Source organism: Neovison vison, chromosome 5, assembly GCF_020171115.1.
Source record: "Neovison vison isolate M4711 chromosome 5, ASM_NN_V1, whole genome shotgun sequence".
NCBI lineage: Eukaryota > Metazoa > Chordata > Mammalia > Carnivora > Mustelidae > Neogale > Neogale vison.
Window position 1 is genome coordinate 66,798,438 of NC_058095.1, and position 20,930 is coordinate 66,819,367.

Sequence of the window (20,930 nt, forward strand, 5' to 3'; positions counted from 1 at the left end):
GAGAAAATGATTGAACCTTTGGAGGTTTGTATGGCTTTAAATGTGGGCAAGAGAAGACTTTCATGAGACATCAAGGATGTTAAAATATTTCTTTCCATGTCTTCATGTGGAGTCAACAGTTTAGACCTCCCTAAGGAATTCCTAGTTGTCTCTTGTCTTCAGTAGTTAGGATGTGGTGCTATTGTATGGTTAAGCAATACTGATTTGAGATAATATTTTTGTACTTCATACTTAGGGAGAAGACAACTGTGGTTTAATGAGATTGTAGTATTTTTAGGGATGATAAGGCATTTTGGTCTGGATTTGATCAGGTTAGATGGCTAAACAGAGACCGATTCACCATAGACATGATTTAGCTAAATTAGAAATGTATTTTTGTTTTTGTTTATGATAAAAGGAAATAAGTATTTCTTGCAGACTTGCTTTTCTGGCCTGCTGGGAGCTGATGGCTCTCCACTTCCTTTCTGCTCATGGAAATGCTGCTGTTTAGGGAAACCAGCTGTCTGTTTCAGGTTTTCGGCTTGGCTCTCCATGCTGGGTGTGATCCTGCTTGGGCAGGACTGTGGTTCCTGGTTCCCCAGCACAGAGCAGAAGGCGCTGCCATTCTTCGGAACTTCCAAATGCCTCTGTGTGAGGGCGGCGGGGCTGGGGCTCAAAGAATTGGGTACAGTGTGTTTGAATTTTTTGTCTAGTCCTTTGGAAAATTAAGTGAAGTAAATCATCCCAGGTCACGAAGTTTCTTGCAGAATGTTATTTAGCTCTTGGCTTGTGGCATCCAAACCCTTGGTGAACTCCATGAAACCACTCTGTGGCCGTCCCTGTGGCTTCTCGTTGCACAGAAGAGCTCTAGACTAGAAGCACTGAAATGCCAGTTTTTATTTCCAGTTAGTGTGACCTGATAACTTTATTGATAAAATCCAATAAAAACAAATAGTTGTAAAAATGAAGTTAAGAATGACCTACAAATGGATGTCCAAAGTTTTTATTATTAGGTTTAGCAGACATTAAATTATTTTGTTAAATTGCTTTAAGCCTTTTAAAATTTTTTATGTTTAGTTTCTATAATTATCTTATGTGGGCTAGTACCAAATAATTCCCTGATTGGCGCTGGTTCTTGAACTACACTCTGAGAGATACTGCCTTACCTCTCCTCTTATCCTCTGCCAGAACTCCTCATTCTTTTTTTTTTTTTTTTTTTTTAAGATTTTATTTATTTATTTGACAGACAGAGATCACAAGCAGGCAGACAGGCAGGCAGAGAGAGGGAGAGGAGGAAGCAGGCTCCCTGCAGAGCAGAGAGCCCGATGCGGGACTCGATCCCAGGACCCTGAGATCATGACCTGAGCCGAAGGCAGCGGCTTAACCCACTGAGCCACCCAGGCGCCCCGAGAACTCCTCATTCTTACATCTAGGATATAAGTGAAGCCAAGTGCTTTTGGGAAGGGCTATATCTTGAATCACATTTGAACACTGTCTCCAGTTATGCTATAGGAAGCACAATTTAAAATTTAATTAGCACTGTAAAAATTATTATTGAACAATCAAGAAGCCAGTTTTTGAATTACCCAGGCAACAGATCTGGATATAATATAGTATATGACTTTGAGAGATGTAGTAAAATTTCTGAAATCAGTTCCTTAAAAATCAGTCTGTTACCAAGACATGTGAGGAAATAAATGTCTTTCCTTTGCCAACAATTCCCAGATAATGTGATTGCTTCCAAATAAACATAAGAATCAGAAAAACAAAAACCTAATCATCCTGGGTCATGTATTCCAGAAATCAGATTGCGCATTTAGCATTGCTAGATAGGATTATGCAATCATTGCTCAAATTGTAAACTTTCCAAAATGGAAGTGCTTTTCTGAGGAGCAGAGACTTCTTCCTGCCCCTCACAAATTTACCATAGCTATGACCGAACAATGAATTTTTTTTTAGTTCTTTCCATAAACAGAATTGAACAAATGACTATATTAGTGTCATCAAAACTTGTCGTGGCTTTGAAGTTGGGATGCTTAAATTATTGTGTTGGTTTTAAATTTCACTTACTAATAGATTTTGTGATTTTATTTTACTTGTTTAATAATTAATAAGTATAGTATTTTTATTAACTGCCATTATTTTTTTAAATTTGTGCTTCATTCTTTCTCTAAATTCTATTTAACGTTTACTTTTCAGGAATTACCCAACTCTGTCTTTCTGGTGATGGAGGTAGGTAGTATATGTGCTGTTTAATTTACTTCAAATTCCTTCTGGTTAATATGTACTTTAAAGTGGACAGTAGAGGGGTGCCTGGGTGGCTCAGTGGGTTAAAGCCTCTGCCTTAAGCTCAGGTCATGATCCCAGAGTCCTGGGATCAAGCCCCACATTAGGCTCTCTGCTCGGTGGGGAGCCTGCTTCCTCCTCCTCTCTCTCTCTGCCTGCCTCTGCCTACTTGTGATCTCTGTCTGTCAAATAAATAAATAAAATATTAAAAAAAAAGTGGACAGTAGATTGTTATTTGAAATTTTGAATTAATAAAGTCCATTTAGTGACTTAGATTCTACTTTATAAGGAATATATAATTTAAAATCTTTATACCATAATTCTTCATTTTTCAGGGTAGATTTACATTATATAGAAACTACTTTTAATTAAAATTAGCTGATCATGTATTGAATTAATCTTGAATTGGTTTCCTTATTGTAATTATCTTTTCTTTTATGTATCAGTACTGCAATGGTGGAGACCTGGCAGATTATTTGCAAGGTAATTTTTGTCTGTCAGTGTTCAATAAAGATAGTGCTGTGGTCTGTTGAATCCTCAGAGTTACTTCCAAAATAATGCTGACCCTGTTTTCTGCACTTGTACAGAAATGTCCAATAAATATTTGTGTATCTGTAAGTGTGATTGCTTTGCTGACCAACTGTTGTCATTTGTGGTTTTAGTCCTAAACTTGTGGATAAGTGCTTCCTTCTCTCTGGTACTGTTGGAGAGATGGGTCCTCTCCCCAAGAGAGAAAAAGACCAGATGGTTTTCATCTTCAAAAGACTCTCCTGGGTTGCCAGCAGTGAACCTTTAGTCCCTTTCATTTCTTTCAAAATTTAAAAAAAAAAATCACAATGCAAAAAATATACCCAAGAATGTGTTTATCAATGTGAATCTTTCTTGTAAATTAAAAAGTTACAAAGGATTAATTAAAAGTAACATTGAAATTTTTCGTGGCAGAGCTAAGATTTTAGTACTAGATGGTGCTTAAAATTCTGTATCCAGAATGTGTATGGGCAGGATGGATATAAGGCATTCAGATCAAAATGTGTCTGTCTCCCACAAGTATGTTTTAAAATTGTGTTAGCTGAGGCCAGCTGTTGATCCCTTAAAATGCAAGGGAAATATGCAAAAAAAATCTCAACCTCTAAACCAGTCATGGCGGTTGGTGGTGACCCTAAGACTTAAAAAAGGATGTGGACAGTTTACGAGAACATAATTAAAATGTTCAGTTTCACCTAGTAATTAGGGAGTGCAACTGAAAGTGAGGTTTGAAAAATCTTTAAATATGAAACATCGCTGACTTCAAAAGCTGCACAGAGATTAATAGGAAGAGCCCTGGGAGTGTTGCCCCCGTGCCTGCTTGGTGCGGCGGTGGGTGAGGTGGCCCCTGGGCGCCAAGCTCCTTGCTGCCCATGGTGGCGGCGGGCCTGGGTGCATAGGGGACAGCGGCGACCCTAGGACGCCGACGACCATGGACGCCACACGGTCCACTGCCAGCAGAGCTCCAGGAGTCCTCATACATCAGCTGGCCAGCTGGGCACTGCAACTGCCACCTCGGAGAAGGAGCAGAGCGGGCGTCCTGTTCGTCCTGATGGGTGAGAGGCAGGCCCGAGGGGAACCGAGACCCCACCTGGTCCCGCGTGCTCCTGCCCTGAGGGGACCGATGCTCCGTGGCTCCTGCTTACTCGGGCCAGTCCCGCCTGCCCTGCCTGCTGTGGGCCCTCCGCAGTAGCCGAGCAAGAGCAGCAGGACCCCTCTGGAGCCAGCACGCCTTGGGGAGGCACTGGGGACAGAGACAGTGTTTGGAAGCTTGGTTTTTGGCTGATTGTTGCAGAAGGAGAGGAGGGAGTGGGTGACTGAAGGAAGGAAAGAAAGGAAGAAGAAGGAAAGGAATGAAGGAAGGAAATTGGTATCCCTCCCCCGATTTAAAAAAACTTATAAATAGTGGAAGCCCTGCCTGAGTCCTTCCCTAGTCCCACTCCCATGCTTACCCCCTTACCTTGAATTTGGGAGTTTATTGCATGGGTAGTTTTGTATTTTTTCCAACCAAGATTCTTTTTTTTAATCCTTATTTTATATATATATATATCCCCCCACCGCCAATGTCAGTTTCTAGTAGATAGAATGCGGTGAGACAGGCACTCTCATTGACCATTGGCGGAAAGAAGTTCAAGCTGGAAAACACCCTGCTTCTGCCTGCCCAGTCAGAGAATCTCGAGTTCCTTGCCAGTCTCAGTGATCCGGGTAAAAGCACCTTCCACCGGGGTCAGATTGAGTGGCTCCATATCAGTTCGCTGCCCTCATTAGAGTATCAGTTTCCCTCAGTAACAGAAGTCCTCCTCGCTGATGCAGGCACTGCTGCTGGTGTTGCTTAAGTTAGCTTCTGCAGCAGTTTCCTGCGTTATGTTGAGCTCCTATTTGATATTACAGAGCAGGAGTGTTAGAACAGGAGACCCGTGAGTGAGGCCTTCACAAGCTTGAGTATTGGAGTCAGACAAGCTGGTTTACAGCAGGGCCCCCTTCACAGCGCTTGACTGCTGTGGTTTTGCTCAAGTCCTTGATCCGCTCCCTGGTCCCTCTCTGCCACAGTCCTTAAAGGAATCCCTTATTGTGTGAAAACACTTGTAAAGACATAGAAAAGAAATCCAGACCTCCAGGAATTTTCCAGAGTTAAACCACCCAGTAAGATAGCTACCAATGTCATGGGGCTACGGAGCTCCTAAAGTGTGGGCTAGTCCGAAGACAACGTGCAAATGTGAATGTATTTGATTTTGAACATTTCAAGGAAGAAAGCAATGATATCTCTCTGAGGATTTTATGTTGATTACAAGTGAAATTGTTTTGGGTGTATTAGATTAAATATATGTTATGTAAACCTGTTTCTTTTTAGTTTTTAAAATGTGGCTACTAGAAAATTTGCTTTGATAAGTAAAATGCCATTCACATTTTCAAAAGACAGAAAGCAGGTTCTATGGATTGTAAGTTAAAAACATTTTAAATTAATTAACAAGTCGTACTTTAACATGCATTCTGGCAGGATTCATTGTGTGTGGCAGCTGTGCTGAGTCTCCTCCCTCTGGGCTAACTTGCTCAAGAATTTATTTATTTGGAACAGTTTTGATGTTGGCCGTGCCTTTGAAATACTTAGTTTTTAAGGGAAATTCAGTTTATGGGGTTGTGTTGAGAAGTATGCATTCCATGTTCATAGAACTATGTGAATGTTTACTATAGTTTGTGTACAAAAACAGCTTAGACTGGATCACTCATCACCCCCCCCAAGAACAGTGCTAGAATTTGGACTCTGAAGCAAATAAATTTTAAGTATACTCAATTGTATGTAATGAGACAAAAATTCAAGTTCGAGCAGCTGCAGTCATTTATAAAGTAGCCCTAGAATGAAAATGTAAATGAATGAAATGTAAAATTGTTCATTCTAATTTTTGCAAAGTAACAAGTAAAACATTACAAAAATAAAGATCTAATCATTGGTTTGACCCACCCACTAAGATCTGGAGGAATACTTTCCATATTTTTAGCAGTGCTTATTTCCAAGGGATGGCATATGGAAGATACCACTTTTTATATGTTTTAGTATATTTATATTTCTTTTTGTTTTCAATGAACATCAAGAAAAGAGCCCCAAAGGATTAAAAAAAAAAAAAAAAGTAAAACAGAAAAAACTATTTATAAACCATGGGGACTTACCTTATTTGAAGATGTTAAGGACATAAAATGTCATTATATTATGTCTAAAATGATCTTAAAACTAATATTTCACTTGTTCTAAGAATAACATTATTTTTATCTTCTTAATTGCCTATGGAAAGTTTATGTAGATCATATTCTAGAGTTGTATGTTCACATACAGAAGTATGTTCACAAATGATTTAGTAGGGAGGGTCATAGATATTAAATCCCTAATGTAGATTCAAGGAATCACACTTGTGACTTTTAGATCCATTGTAATAAAAAGTTTATCTTTGTGTACTGACTATATTTGAATAGTTACTCTGTGCCAGGCTTTTTCTAAAATCTTCATTACTAAAAGTGCTATATCTTGTTTGACTTTTACAACAACACCATGGGTTAGTCTGTTTCCAGCTTTTCTTGATGAGGAAGTAGGCTCCGGAGGGTTCATCATCCGGGGTCATGCAGTGAGGAGGTGGAGGAGCGATCAAGCTGTTAACATTAGGTATGCTCCATCATACACACAGACACACTGGAGTGGCCACTGTCTTATGACTACCCTCCAGTAACATCCATACTGTCTCTCTATGGTACTAAAAACAAGTAGAAGTGCTCCTTCTTAAAAGTGCCTAGTGATAAGAGATACTGTGGTGGGACAGGAGTGTTGCAGCAGGAAAGACGAGGGAGAGCTCTGTGGGAGCGCAGACCCCTCACAGCTACAAGTGGTGGAAGAAGGTCCCAGTCTCCATTCATTGACCCCACCTGCATTTAATTTGTGCTCACATAATGCCCGGAATGAAATCTGGACGTTTATCCCAGACTGTTGGCTGATAACAAGGGGGCACTTCTATTTTAGTTTGCCCGGGGCGCCTCCCGTTTGCAGGGTACCTGTTGTGCTTAGAGTCACGTGGGCACCCTCACTGGTAAAAAACGGGGGAAAGAAAAACACCAGCGAAAACAGGAGATGCAAATTATAGCAGTTCTCTTTACAGCAGATCAAGTGAAACGTTTGAGGTGTCTGCTTTCTTTTCATAGACTTAAATTATTAGAGTAAAATGGAAAAAAAAAAATGGACTCCCGGTTCCTCATTCCCTCTCTGTTCTTAACTTGATTCTGTTGATGGGAGATGCAGATGGTATTTGATTTTGTGTGCTTAAATATTTATGCAATTCCTTTTCTACCAGCTAAAGGAACTCTCAGTGAAGATACTATTAGGGTGTTTCTGCATCAGATCGCAGCTGCCATGCGGATTCTGCACAGCAAAGGAATAATCCACAGGGATCTCAAACCCCAGAACATCTTGCTGTCATATGCGAATCGCAGAAAATCCACCGTCAGTGGTATTCGCATCAAAATAGGTAAACGGCCATGTAGTGTTTGATGCAAAGGACAGCCTTGAGACTGTAGTTTTAGAAAATTTTAGCTCAACTTTGTTGGAATGATGGGTTTTGTTGATGCAGATTTGAAATTTTAATTGAGTTCAGCAAGGTGCATTTGGATATGGGAACCCTGTACATTACTGGCAGCCTATCCCTAGTCTCAGAATTGAGGGGCCCATGTTAGGAACTCCAAGCACCTCCCAGCACTAAACGCTGTTCTGCTTCTCATCAGAGGGAAGCTGATGTATGGTCATCGTAGATGCAGTTGAAGAAACCGGGCTCTTCACAGCTCATGGAATTGTAACACAAGGGATCTGAGAGACCATTTAGATCGATCTTTCTTTCTTTCTTTTTAATAATTATTTGAAGCAATTTGTAATCCTAGGTATTTTTTTAAGCTTTTCTTTGTGTGCTTAGAATTTTTTTTTTTTAACCAGTATGGAAAGAAATTTCCGGAGGTACTTGGGTGGCTCAGTTGGTTGGGTGTCTGCCTTTGGCTTGGGTCATGATCCTGGGGTCCAAGGATGGAGCCCTGCGCTGGGCTTCCTGTTCAGCTGGGAGTCTGCTTCTCCCTCTCCCAGCTCATTCTCTCTCTCTCTCTTTCTTTCTCTCTCTCTCAAATAAAATCTTTAAAAAAATAAGGAAGTTTCTGATTTTATGTATTTTACATCTGGATCTGGAGAAGGGAAAAAAAGAAGTTCTAATTCTCCACCTGGCACTGATACTTAGAGCAGTATTAATGAATTGTTTATTACAATTAGCGTTTTCTCTCACAAAGCTTGGTGCTCGCTCCCTGAGTACGATACCGGCAGAGCAGGGACTTGTACAGTTGGTGATCACTTCCCGTTCTTAGCTTGTTGAAACTGAGATAGAAATTTTCTTCCTTGGCAGGCAGGCTTACCCAATAAGCTACAAATTTCTCACTGTTCCTTTGTGCCCTCTTGTGTCTTGAAGGTATGATCTATGTGAAGTGTGAGTAAAGGTATGTTTTGTTTTTCTCCCTTTTATTTTGTGGACTAGCGGATTTTGGGTTTGCCCGTTACCTGCAGAGTAACATGATGGCTGCAACACTGTGTGGGTCCCCAATGTACATGGTGAGTGAGTTTTTTTTTTTTTTAATTTAATTTAATTTAGTTTAATTTTTTATTTTTTTATAAACATATAATGTATTTTTATCCCCAGGGGTACAGGTCTGTGAATGTGAGTGAGTTTTTTTTGTCCTTGCCTGTGTATGGTGCCATTAACACTTGGATTTTAAGTATGATGCTGGTTTCTAGTTCAGGTGTGATTTTATGTGTAGCCTAAACTGTTGTATTACTAACAGTGATTGTATTACTGATAATGCTTTAAGTCATCTTTTGCTTTATTTTTTATTTTTATTTTTTTTATTATTTTATTTATTTGAGAGAGAGAGACAGTGAGAGAGAGAATGAGCGAGGAGAAGGTCAGAGAGCGAAGCAGACTCCCCATGGAGCTGGGAGCCCGATGTGGGACTCGATCCCGGGACTCCAGGATCACGCCCTGAGCCGGAGGCAGTCGTCCAACCAACTGCGCCACCCAGGCGTCCCCATCTTTTGCTTTAAAATAGTGGACTATAAAGGTCACTTTTACCCATTAGCTGATATATATATATATTTTTTAAGTAGGCTTCACACCCAGCATGGAGTTCTTTTAGCTTAAGTTTTTAAAAAAACTAATTATTAGTGGTAAAAAATTCCTTGTTAGAGTAAATTGAAAATACAGATTGACGAAGCGTGGTCATGCTGTACTTGGTGTATGATATTAGAGAAAACAACAACAACAAAAAAACCCCTCTTGGGCATTTCCTCATCTTCAGGGTGAACATGCTCATCTTTTCATGTTGTTTCTCTTGACAAGATCCCTGGGTCATAGAAGATTTCAGTTAGTGTTAGAGGTAAAGCTGAAAAATTGTAGTTCCGACTTCATCCTTCCGTACGGATGTTGTTATGTCTGAAAAGGGAAGGCTATGAAGATTCCGGACCAGTGGGAAGCATCAGGCCTGGAAGTAGCTTAATTCTGGAGCTTCAGAATTCTGCCAAGTAAATGCATGTACCTGTCTCAGTTCTAAATGTAAAATGGGCTTATGTTCAGTAAGGATTTCCTCTGATCTAAGTCAGTGAGAAGCTTACCAGGGATGACAGCTAAAAATGGTACAAATGGAAAATAAAGTTTCCCTGGCTTTGAGTGTGTTTGACATTTCTGTTTAATGTTTGTCCAGATTACTGGCATTTTTAAGAAGCAGCATCCAGTAAGAGGTGGGAAGAGAGCTGTAACAAAGCAGCAGAGAAGACAAATCCCTTTGCTTTTAAGACAGTCCTTACTGTATTTTCATCATAGTTTGTGTATTATTTTAAAAGCTTTCAAATGAGTGGAAAAACAGGGAGTAATACAGCAAACACTTGTGTACTCATTGTCCATTTTTAACAAAGGTAACATTTTGCCATATGTGCCTTGATCTTTTTTTTCCTCCCAAGAAAGAAGTAAAATATTTCAGCAACAGCCCAAGTCCTTTAAATCTTTCCCTCTTCCCACATCCCACTCTTCTACCCCAGAAGTCACCTCTGTGTTGTAGCTGGTGTGTATTTTAATTATAACCTTAATACTCTTACTGCATTGCTGTCCCATAGTAATACATAGAAATGTTTGTTTCTATAAATTGCTTCTTTTCATGCAGTGTTGTTTTTGAGATTTACCAGTAAATCCCAGTGTACGAATGTGGTTTAAGCTCACAGCAGGATCACCTGATTAGGGAAGTGTCGTAGTGTGATCTCATTTTAGCATTTGTTAGGAGCGTGAACTTTACCAGTTAATTTATCAATATTAGTAAGATAAATAACATCATGCATGTGTCTGGTATGTTTTTATCCCCAGGCTCCTGAAGTTATTATGTCTCAACATTATGATGCTAAGGCAGACCTGTGGAGCATAGGAACAGTGATATATCAATGCCTAGTTGGAAAACCACCTTTTCAGGTAGCCTGACTTTATATCTGTGCTCAGTTTTGGGATCTTCTCATTTTGCAGTTGCCTTTGACTTAGAAAACAGGGAATACTTTGAAAACGGTGCTTTTGGTTCCCTTGTGACTTGTTTTGATTTTGTTACAGGCAGAAACTGCTATAGTGAGCCAGAACATCTTTTGCTTTTCCTTTTTTTATCTGCCCCCCCTTTGTCGTTGGTCTGGGCATAAAGCTCGCTTTATGTTTCCCAGGCTGATGACAACTAGCCAGGGACAGGATTGACATCCTGGTGGGAAGTGGTGTTAACAGTGATGTTCCATGCTTCCTGCTTACCTGGGTGTGGGAGGCCCTGCACTCCACATGAGGGCAAGGCCTGGTCTCGGAAGATGAGCCGAAACCGCCTCCAGTTTCCTGGTCCTGGCACTGCTGGGTGAGAGAAGGCTGATGGTTTAGTTTTGGTGGACATTATTTGGAGTTATTCTTCCCTCTTCTCCACTCCCCTCACATCCTGTCAGAAAGAGGCCCTCCAGAACTAATCGTGATGAGTTCATACTGCCCAGTTACAGAGAGGTTTTTCTGAACCTGAAAACTGGAACAGAGTGAACAGAGTAAAAGAGGATGTAAAATCAGTGCCCCGCCTGGTTTAGACACTTACCCTCTCAGCCCCGTTGGGTACAGAGGGGCAGCATAGGGGCAGGTGGGGTGGGTGGGGCGCCACTAATGCTGCAGCTCTTACTGTGTGGGAGGGCAGCATCTGCTGTTGAGGAGGGACTGAGAGGCAGCTGTTTGTTTCTTTCCCTTCCTTGTGCCCTTGGCAGTCCTAAGAGAAAATATACCCTGATTTTACACAATAAAAATGTAGGTGTTGGGCTGGCAGGGTGACCTCCAGAGTAGTAGTTCTGAACTCTTCCTAAGTTTCGGGCTCCTCTGGGAGACTGACCTCGGCAAAGATACCCTAAGTCCAGATAGGCAGAATTCGCACAAAGTTCCAGAGGTTTTTAAGTTCCTGGTGCCCATCTGTGGCCCCTTCTGCAACCCAGGACTTTCAGGTTCAGAATATGTGCTTTATAGCAAGCATTTGAGCATGGATCTCATGATTTGAACTTTCTGCCCCCATTGTCTAGAGAATAAAACCTTGTTGTTTTTGTTTTTTGTTTTTTTAAACAGGCCAATAGTCCTCAAGACCTCAGGATGTTTTATGAAAAAAACAGGAGCTTAATGCCTAGGTACGTGTTTGGTTACGCTGGGTTTTACTGTCTGTGAATGCAGCATTGTTTGAACTCGTGTTACCAGTTTCCAGTCTTGAATCTTTCTTCAGTTGACAGTAATGGGTGAACATTCATTTTAACCAGAAATCTGAAAATTACTGGTGCATCACAGGTGCCTTGATAGTGCTGTGCCATTTTTTTTTCCTTTTTAAAATGTAAAGTATATTTAAAAGGAAAAAAAAAACCACACACACACACAGAAGTTTTACATGTTCTTGGGGGGAAGGGAGACACAAACAGAACAGATGTGCGTGAACTAGGCGGTCAGTCCCTCCCTCCATCTTCCCTGCTCTCCAGGATGACATGGGCTGGCTCTGTACCTCCTGTAGATATGTACATGTACACGTTTCATACAATTGCATCATACTTGGCAAATTGTTCTGCAACTTTATTTTGCTGTACAGTGTATCATGGACACCAGTTAGCGTCAGGATATAGAGAACTACTTCATTCTTTTTAACGGTTCATAGAGTTTCATGGCTAAATGTTTCATATTTTGTTTAATCAGATCCTTGTTTTCATTTTTTGGTTACTCCAAACAGTGTTGAGTGAAGTGTGTGTGTGTGTGTGTGTGTGTGTGTGTGTGTGTGTGTGTTGGTGTACAGTCCTGTGTATTTCTTTAGGATAGACTCCTGGACATGGAATTAGGAGACCACGAGGGATGCTCTCCCAATTAGCTAATGCAGCACCGCTACAGAGTGCTTGTTTCCCCATGGTTTCACCAACACGGGATGTTATCACAGCAGGTGCCTCACAAACAGAAGGGGACCAATTGGCTCTTTAATTTGCATTGTTCTCTTTACTAGTAAAGTTGGTGCTCTTTCATTTGTCTCATGTCCTTTTGTAGTTTTTATTCTGTGAATTGCATGGTCCTATTACTCATATTTCTATTGGTTTGTCTTTTTCTTAGTGGATTTTAGGAAGCTGTATTATTTCTCACTCGAATTGGAGCTGTGCCTTTTTCCAGACAATGGGAGGTGGCTCTTCTTCTAATAGAGAGTTCTGGCAAATATGAGTGCCAGGCTGATTTTGCTTCTGAAGTGCTTTATGCCTGCACATACTCAGATAATATCAATAAACACAATGCAGGAACCTCCCGAATGGATTCCCTTTCTCAAAGGCAGTTGCTTTTTTTTTCTCTTTAGTTGTTTTGTTTTCTTTTTCTTCTGGAAGGAATGAGGCTTTACCATGATCTTCTTGGTTTAAGGTGTGTTTGTGAATCTACGTATACATTTTCACTTACCATCGTGAAGGCGAAAGTTGTGTGTTTAACCTGTATAAACTCACCACTTAAGAGTCTTTTTCTTCCTTTCCCCCAGTATTCCCAGAGAAACATCACCTTACTTGGCTAATCTCCTCTTGGGTTTGCTTCAGAGAAACCAGAAAGATAGAATGGACTTTGGTAAGTAATATTTTCAAATTCTGTGTGCTTTCTAATTTGATTTTTGTGTATCTCCCAAAAAGTTATTTTAAAAAAGATACTATAGAGTTTTCAGGAGAAAATTCAAGTCAGTTTCTTTCTTTCTCTCCATCTTTTTTCTTCCCTTATTTTGTAAATATTTATTGAGTGCTCTCTATGTTCTAGATACAGGGGGTAGAGTTAATAAAGAAAATCCCTGTCATCACATAGCACATATTCTCGTGCAGGAGAGGCAAACAAAGGGTAAAGTTTAATCAATGCACCATAAAGAAGGTGATAAGTGCTGTGAGAAAAATGAGGGAAGGGAAATGCCCATGGGGGAGGGATTGAAAGTTTAAATTCCATGAACCCCTTCTGAGGAAGTGGTCTTTGAATAAAGACTTGATTGATGGACAGCAGGATAGTGAGACAGTGGGCGGTGTGCATGTCTATGGGAAGAGCTTGCCAGGTGGAATGAACAGCCAGTACAAATGCCCAGGGCTGGGAATGCCGTGTCAGCTGGAGGAACAGTTAGAAGACCAGTTAAAAGACGTGGGCTTTTGCTCAAAGTGTGTTGGGGAGAGTGTGAGCTCAGGAGTAATAGGATCTGACCGATGTTTTAGAAAGGATCATTCTGGGGACGCCTGGGTGGCTCAGTTGGTTGGGCGGCTGCCTTCGGCTCGGGTCATGATCCCAGCGTCCTGGGATCGAGTCCCACGTCGGGCTCCTTGCTTGGCGGGGAGCCTGTTTCTCCCTCTGCCTCTGCCTGCCATTCTGTCCGCCTGTGCTCGCTCTCTCTGACAAATAAATAAAAATCTTCAAAAAAAAAAAAAATCTTAGAAAGGATCATTCTGGTTGCTTGTTGCCAACAGACTGTGAAGCGGGGTGGTGAGGACAGGAGCCCGGGGACCAATCTGGGGACTACATCAGTTACCCCAGTGAGAGATGAAGGGACGTAGGCTGGAATAACAGCCATGGAAGTGGTCGGGAGTCCCTTGAATTCTGCATGTTTTTGGAGGTAGAGACCATAGTATTTACAGATGAATTGGATGTGGGGTGTAAGAGAGAGAAGACTCAAAGATGACTCCAGGGTGTCTGGCCTGGGTGCGTGAAGGAATCGAGTTGTTTGTTACAGACATGCTTGAGGCTCTGTGGCCAGAGTAGGCTCTGGGGCAAATCAGAGGTTCAGCTTGGATCTGTTAAACTGAAGACACACATTTAACGGAGGGATGCAGATGCCCAAAGGGCATTTGGAGTCCAGAGGAGAGGTCTAGGCTGGGGATATATTTCAGAGATCTGGGAGGAGGCAAAGGAGGAGAAACACTCCAGAATCCTCGTGGAAAGTCCCTGGCCTCGAAGATGGGGTTTCAGGAGACAGGCAGGGGCCGCTCCGTGGCAGTTTGGTTTTCACGGCAGTGTGAGGGCTGTGGGAGAATGGGCTCTGGGTGCTCCTCAAGGCCATGAGTTCAGATTTTTACATTCTGAAGGTTAAAGCCATATCACTGATATTGAGCCTTTCTTCTTCTTATAATATAATCATTTAAAGCTAAACATTTCTTTCTTTTTTTTTTTTTTTTAAGATTTTATTTATTTATTTGACAGAGAGAGGTCACAAGTAGGCAGAGAGGCAGACAGAGAGAGAGGGGGAAGCAGGCTCCCCACTGAGTAGAGAGCCCAATGTGGGGCTCAATCCCAGGACCCTGGGATCATGACCTGAGCCAAAGGCAGAGGCTTTAATCCACTGAGCCACCGAGGTGCCCCTAAAGCTAAAAATTTCTAAGTATTTTAACTTTACACAGTCTAGGAATGCTTAATACTATAGGGATTGTCCAGTCTTGGAAGGCTTTGAAAGAACATTTTCCCCTGAAATTGTCTGGGTCTCAGCTCCTCTTTGGGGGCAGTTTGTTAACTTGTTTTTATCAATCTCATGTAAAAGATTGTTCTTTTCGATCTTACTCTTAGCAGTCATATGTAAAAACAGCATGACTTAAATTTCAGACCAGAAAAGCCATAAGACATGTTCAGTGAAAATGCTTTTTAAATTAACCTTGGTCTTGACATTTTTAGAAAGAAAAAAAAAAGTGTTTGATTTTTCCTGTAGTAATTAGTTGTAATATTAATAGAGATTTGCAAAACTTTAGTCCAGAGTTTTGTTCTCTTCATGTGTGTTATGGAAGTCCATATAGGTTCCTGGATAAGACAGACCAGGGTTTGAATTCTCATCCCTCAGCTTGCTAGCTTTGACGTTGGAGAAGATACATGGCCTTTATGCACTTTATCCTTGTCTGTAAAAGGAAGATAATCCTGTATGTTAAGTTTGTGAGGATTAAATAAACTGGTATGTGAAGCACTCAGTTTGTTGTCCTAGCAAATGTCCTCAGTAGACAATAGCTCTGGAAGTTTCCATATAGGGGACAAGGTGAAATAGTCTGAACATGTATTTTCTTAAAGATTTGTAAAGTTGGAACTAAATTTCACCAAATGGACTTGGTAAATATTTTTATCTTTCAGGGGGAGAAATTAAATTGAGAGTTGCTCTGTAACCATGAGAAATAGGGGTCAATACTGAAACAATATACTCATAAATAATAGTTTTAAAATACTAGATTATATATGAAGTATTTGTATATTTTCCCTGCCATAGCAATGGATTTGAGATGTGGTTTCAGAGCATTTACATTCAGTTCTTTTCTGTTTCATCCCTATGATGTTCATTGTAAAAATTAGCATTAAAAATCTTATATGTCAAACCAGAATTTATGTATATGTATAGTAATTTTTGTTCCAAAAATTGTCTCTGGTAGAAAATATATTTTTCTTCAAAACCCTCCACATTTCTATTCCTTAGCAAGTCTTGCAACTGATATTTACACTGAGTGGCTTTTGGTGCCTTATTTCAGTAAGACCCCCAGGGCCCTTCAGAGTGGAAGATACGCTAGACTGACCCTGAGTTAAGCTTTTCCTGATCTTGTACCTCCTCATTTAAATCCCATGCTGGTGTCACGGTGCCCTCCTTGCCTGCTCTGTGAGATTTACTAGCATACAGGTCTGGGACAGGAGATTAGCTTTATGGGTTTTTAAAGAATTAATGAAATATTTTAAACACACAGGAAGCTAAAGTAAAATAATGAACGGCCATGTCCTCCTGACTTATTTACCTTTAATTAGCAGGCTTATTATGTAGGTTTTATCCTTGGTAGACAGCCAAAGAAATTAAATCAGACTTACAGATTTTAAAAAAAAATGTGAAACCAGCTGCAGGAATATCTCTTTTGGGATAGAAGGTTGGGTCCTCGCTTCGGCAGCACATATACTAAAAAAAAAAAAAAATGGGATAGAAGGATGGGATTTATTATATAAATCAGCTGCCTGGATTGCCTCTAGGACAGTTAACCCCAGCCATGCTTCCGTATACACTTTGGGGGGCCTGCTCACAGCCCCCTGCCCCCCTCAGGAGGACAGCGCAGGTCCCCGAACATGTCTGCTTTTGTGGAGCCTGCCGCGTTGGTAATGCGTGTTTGCAAAACTCACAATTATTATTTTAAATTTTTCGTGGATTAAGATTTATTTATAATCTGATAATTTTTATAGATTATTTATAAAAATCATAGGCTTCTACAGTGGAAGGAGATGGAGGCTACATAAAGAAGTTAATAATAATTATTTATGATCTCAACACTGTTAAATACATCATCAACAAGATTAACCCGTCTGCTACTCAACCTGAGCTTAAGGGTTGCATTCTCCTTTTTCATTACAGAAGCATTTTTTAGCCATCCTTTTCTTGAACAAGTTCCAGTGAAAAAATGTGAGTACCCTTTTTTTTTTCTTTTGCATTTTTGCTTGAAGAGTGAAGGCAGACAGACTTAAAGGAAAAATTAGTATTTTGTGTCACAAATTAATTTTTGATTGTGCTTCTCAAGATTTCATTGAGCTTTATTTATTGAATTCCAGTCATTTTTTTCCCCCAAGTCCCAGTTGAAATAGTTGTAGTAATTGCTGCAGGTTTAGTTTTACCCACAGGAGCTGTAATAAGTAGGTAAATGAATCTGGTCAGCACAGCGATGTCGTCGTTTTGACAGGTTTTCTCTTAGGCGAGCTGTGTAAGTCTCTGCAGCGCACATCTCTCTTCACCTGTGTTTCTCCCCCCAGCCTGCCCAGTTCCAGTGCCCGTGTATGCTGGCTCCGTCTCTGGGAGCTCCTGTGGCAGCTCTCCATCCTGTCGCTTTGCCTCTCCACCGGTAAGTTTTGGTTTTATTAACTATAATTACAGAGTGAGTGCTATTGCTTCTGTCCCTAAGGGAGCCTGGGATACATTGTGGATTCCCTTCTGATGTGCAGTGTTTACTAGAACTTACATTCTGACGTGCCCATTCCAGTGCTACTGCTGAGCTTTGGACAGAGAACATTATTGTTGAGTCAGATGGACTTAGATTTGCACTCTGCCCTCTGTAGCTGTGTAAGCTTCAGCAAGAAATGTCACCCCCCCCCCCGGGCCATTTTCCTCTCAACAGCCAGTATCGTACGGAACTTTTGATGCCCCGTGGGTTGGAAAGGATGACAGCTGCAGAGTACCCATCAGAGGCAGGGAGGTAGTAACTTCATTTTCTCCAACTATCATCGCATCAGTCTGGATATTTATTGTACGTAGAATTTCCATTGGTGGTGAGTGACCTCGGAGCCACATTCCTCACACTTCCGTTCCCTGAATGCCGTTTCCCAGCCCTTCAGGACTTGCTCCACCCCAGCCCCTTCCTCCCCTGGGCTTCCCAGGCCATCTTCTCTGTGGCTCTTTTCCCTCCAGCCCAAGTGCTACTTCTAGATCCTGAGAATTTCTGCTCTGTGCTCCCAGGGTTTCACTCTGCCGTCTTCCGACCCTTCCCCCACTCCTTGCCCTGGGCTGTGACCTTGAGGCTTTCGCATCAGCTGAAGTTCCAAGGGCTCTTGTGTCAGCTCTGGTGACTGTTTTCCAGATTAGCCTGGCAGACGTGAATTTCTTGAATTCTGCCGGTGGAGGGTGGGGCAGTCATAAGAGGAAGTGATTGTGTAATTAGTGGGTTCGCCTTAGAGGTTTAAGAACATGGGATTCCGGAGCTTCTGCACCCCATACTTGCCGCATTAGCCAGGTCAAATGACTTAATCTCTTTGAGCCTGTTTCTCCTAGGGAAAGCGAGTGTAATTGACCTATTTCATAGGTTCTTTTAAGTGTAAATGAGCAAAAGCACTTTACTATAATGTCTAGTACACAGTACTCAGTAAGTGGCAACTGCTGTTAGCCTATTGTTTTCAAGGAAAACCTAACAGCCCATGGCTAAGGCAGATGCTGAAGAAGCCGATTGCAAACAGACAAAAAAAAACCCCTTTTTGCCTAACCCTCCAGACTTAAACCAAGTTAGAAAAAGCAGATGGGATAATAAGACATTATATTCCCCTAAATTTTGTTTAAAAAGCTAAGAGGGGAAAAAAAGTGTTGTGGATTTCCTGCTTCAGTCTGGAATATTAGAAAACACTGGATTTGGAGTGACTGGGGAGAAACGTGGAGGAAGTGTACTGGCATGGAGAGACCGTTGGCTTTATTTGGGGTCAGGCCCATCTGGCCTCAGCACTGGCCAGGCCGCTGGCTCATGCTTCACCTGGAGCAGCTCAGCTCCAGTGCAGAGCCGGGGCCCCCTCCTCTGTAAGGTAGGCTTCATGAACAGCAGCCTTGGGCGTGCTTGACAAATTGTAGCTATTATTTTTTTTTTTTTTTTTTTCCAATTTATTTATTTTCAGAAAAACAGTATTCATTATTTTTTCACCACACCCAGTGCTCCATGCAAGCTGTGCCCTCTATAATACCCACCACCTGGTACCCCAACCTCCCACCCCCCCGCCACTTCAAACCCCTCAGATTGTTTTTCAGAGTCCATAGTCTCTCATGGTTCATCTCCCCTTCCAATTTACCCAAAAGCACATACCCTCCCCAATGTCCATAACCCTACCCCCCTTCTCCCAACCCCCCTCCCCCCAGCAACCCACAGTTTGTTTCGTGAGATTAAGAGTCACTTATGGTTTCTCTCCCTCCCTATCCCATCTTGTTTCATGGATTCTTCTCCTACCCACTTAAGCCCCCATGTTGCATCACCACTCCCTCATATCAGGGAGATCATATGATAGTTGTCTTTCTCCGCTTGACTTATTTCGCTAAGCATGATACGCTCTAGTTCCATCCATGTTGTCGCAAATGGCAAGATTTCGTTTCTTTTGATGGCTGCATAGTATTCCATTGTGTATATATACCACATCTTCTTGATCCATTCATCTGTTGATGGACATCTAGCTTCTTTCCATAGTTTGGCTATTGTGGACATTGCTGCTATAAACATTCGGGTGCACGTGCCCCTTTGGATCACTACGTTTGTATCTTTAGGGTAAATTCCCAGTAGTGCAATTGCTGGGTCATAGGGCAGTTCTATTTTCAACATTTTGAGGAACCTCCATGCTGTTTTCCAGAGTGGTTGCACCAGCTTGCATTCCCACCAACAGTGTAGGAGGGTTCCCCTTTCTCCGCATCCTCGCCAGCATCTGTCATTTCCTGACTTGTTGATTTTAGCCATTCTGACTGGTGTGAGGTGATATCTCATTGTGGTTTTGATTTGTATTTCCCTGATGCCGAGTGATATGGAGCACTTTTTCATGTGTCTGTTGGCCATCTGGATGTCTTCTTTGCAGAAACGTCTGTTCATGTCCTCTGCCCATTTCTTGATTGGATTATTTGTTCTTTGGGTGTTGAGTTTGTTAAGTTCTTTATAGATTTTGGACACTAGTCCTTTATCTGATATGTCGTTTGCAAATATCTTCTCCCATTCTGTCAGTTGTCTTTTGGTTTTGTTAACTGTTTCCTTTGCTGTGCAAAAGCTTTTGATTTTGATGAAATCCCAAAAGTTCATTTTTGCCCTTGCTTCCCTTGCCTTTGGCGATGTTCCTAGGAAGATGTTACTGCGGCTGAGGTCGAAGAGGTTGCTGCCTGTGTTCTCCTCAAGGATTTTGATGGATTCCTTTCCAACATTGAGGTCCTTCATCCATTTTGAATCTATTTTTGTGTGTGGTGTAAGGAAATGGTCCAATTTCATTTTTCTGCACGTGGCTGTCCAATTTTCCCAACACCATTTATTGAAGAGGCTGTCTTTTTTCCATTGGACATTCTTTCCTGCTTTGTCGAAGATTAGTTGACCATAGAGTTGAGGGTCTATTTCTGGGCTCTCTATTCTGTTCCATTGGTCTATGTGTCTGTTTTTGTGCCAGTACCATGCTGTCTTGATGATGACAGCTTTGTAATAAAGCTTGAAGTCCGGAATTGTGATGCCACCAACTTTGGCTTTGTTTTTCAATATCCCTTTGGCTATTCGAGGTCTTTTCTGGTTCCATATAAATTTTAAAATTATTTGTTCCATTTCTTTGAAGAAGATGGATGGTACTTTGATAGGAATTGCATTAAATGTGTAGATTGCTCTAGGTAACATAGACATTTTCACAATATTTATTCTTCCAATCCAGGAGCATGGAACATTTTTCCATTTCTTTGTGTCTTCCTCAATTTCTTTCATGAGTACTTTATAGTTTTCTGAGTATAGATTCTTAGGCTCTTTGGTTAGGTTTATTCCTAGGTATCTTATGGTTTGGGGTGCAATTGTAAATGGGATTGACTCCTTAATTTCTCTTTCTTCTGTCTTGTTGTTGGTGTAGAGAAATGCAACTGATTTCTGTGCATTGATCTTATATCCTGACACTTTACTGAATTCCTGTATAAGTTCTAGCAGTTTTGGAGTGGAGTCTTTTGGGTTTTCCACATAGAGTATCATATCATCCGCGAAGAGTGATAATTTGACTTCTTCTTTGCCGATTTGGATGCCTTTAATTTCCTTTTGTTGTCTGATTGCTGAGGCTAGGACTTCTAGTACTATGTTGAATAGCAGTGGTGATAATGGA

At 41.3% G+C, this 20,930-nt stretch overlaps 1 protein-coding gene across 2 annotated transcripts in view; it reads left to right on the forward strand.

The window, feature by feature from the left end:
- LOC122906817 (serine/threonine-protein kinase ULK2) overlaps nucleotides 1–20,930 on the forward strand; it is a 100,802-nt gene that overhangs the window by 12,096 nt on the left and 67,776 nt on the right. For both annotated transcript variants that reach the window (XM_044249221.1, XM_044249222.1), the window contains exons 4-12: nucleotides 2,179–2,211; nucleotides 2,712–2,748; nucleotides 7,122–7,295; nucleotides 8,337–8,410; nucleotides 10,209–10,310; nucleotides 11,463–11,521; nucleotides 12,883–12,965; nucleotides 16,723–16,770; nucleotides 17,115–17,203. In XM_044249221.1, the coding sequence (XP_044105156.1) occupies nucleotides 2,179–2,211; nucleotides 2,712–2,748; nucleotides 7,122–7,295; nucleotides 8,337–8,410; nucleotides 10,209–10,310; nucleotides 11,463–11,521; nucleotides 12,883–12,965; nucleotides 16,723–16,770; nucleotides 17,115–17,203 (699 nt within the window). The remainder of the gene's footprint in view (nucleotides 1–2,178; nucleotides 2,212–2,711; nucleotides 2,749–7,121; nucleotides 7,296–8,336; nucleotides 8,411–10,208; nucleotides 10,311–11,462; nucleotides 11,522–12,882; nucleotides 12,966–16,722; nucleotides 16,771–17,114; nucleotides 17,204–20,930) is intronic.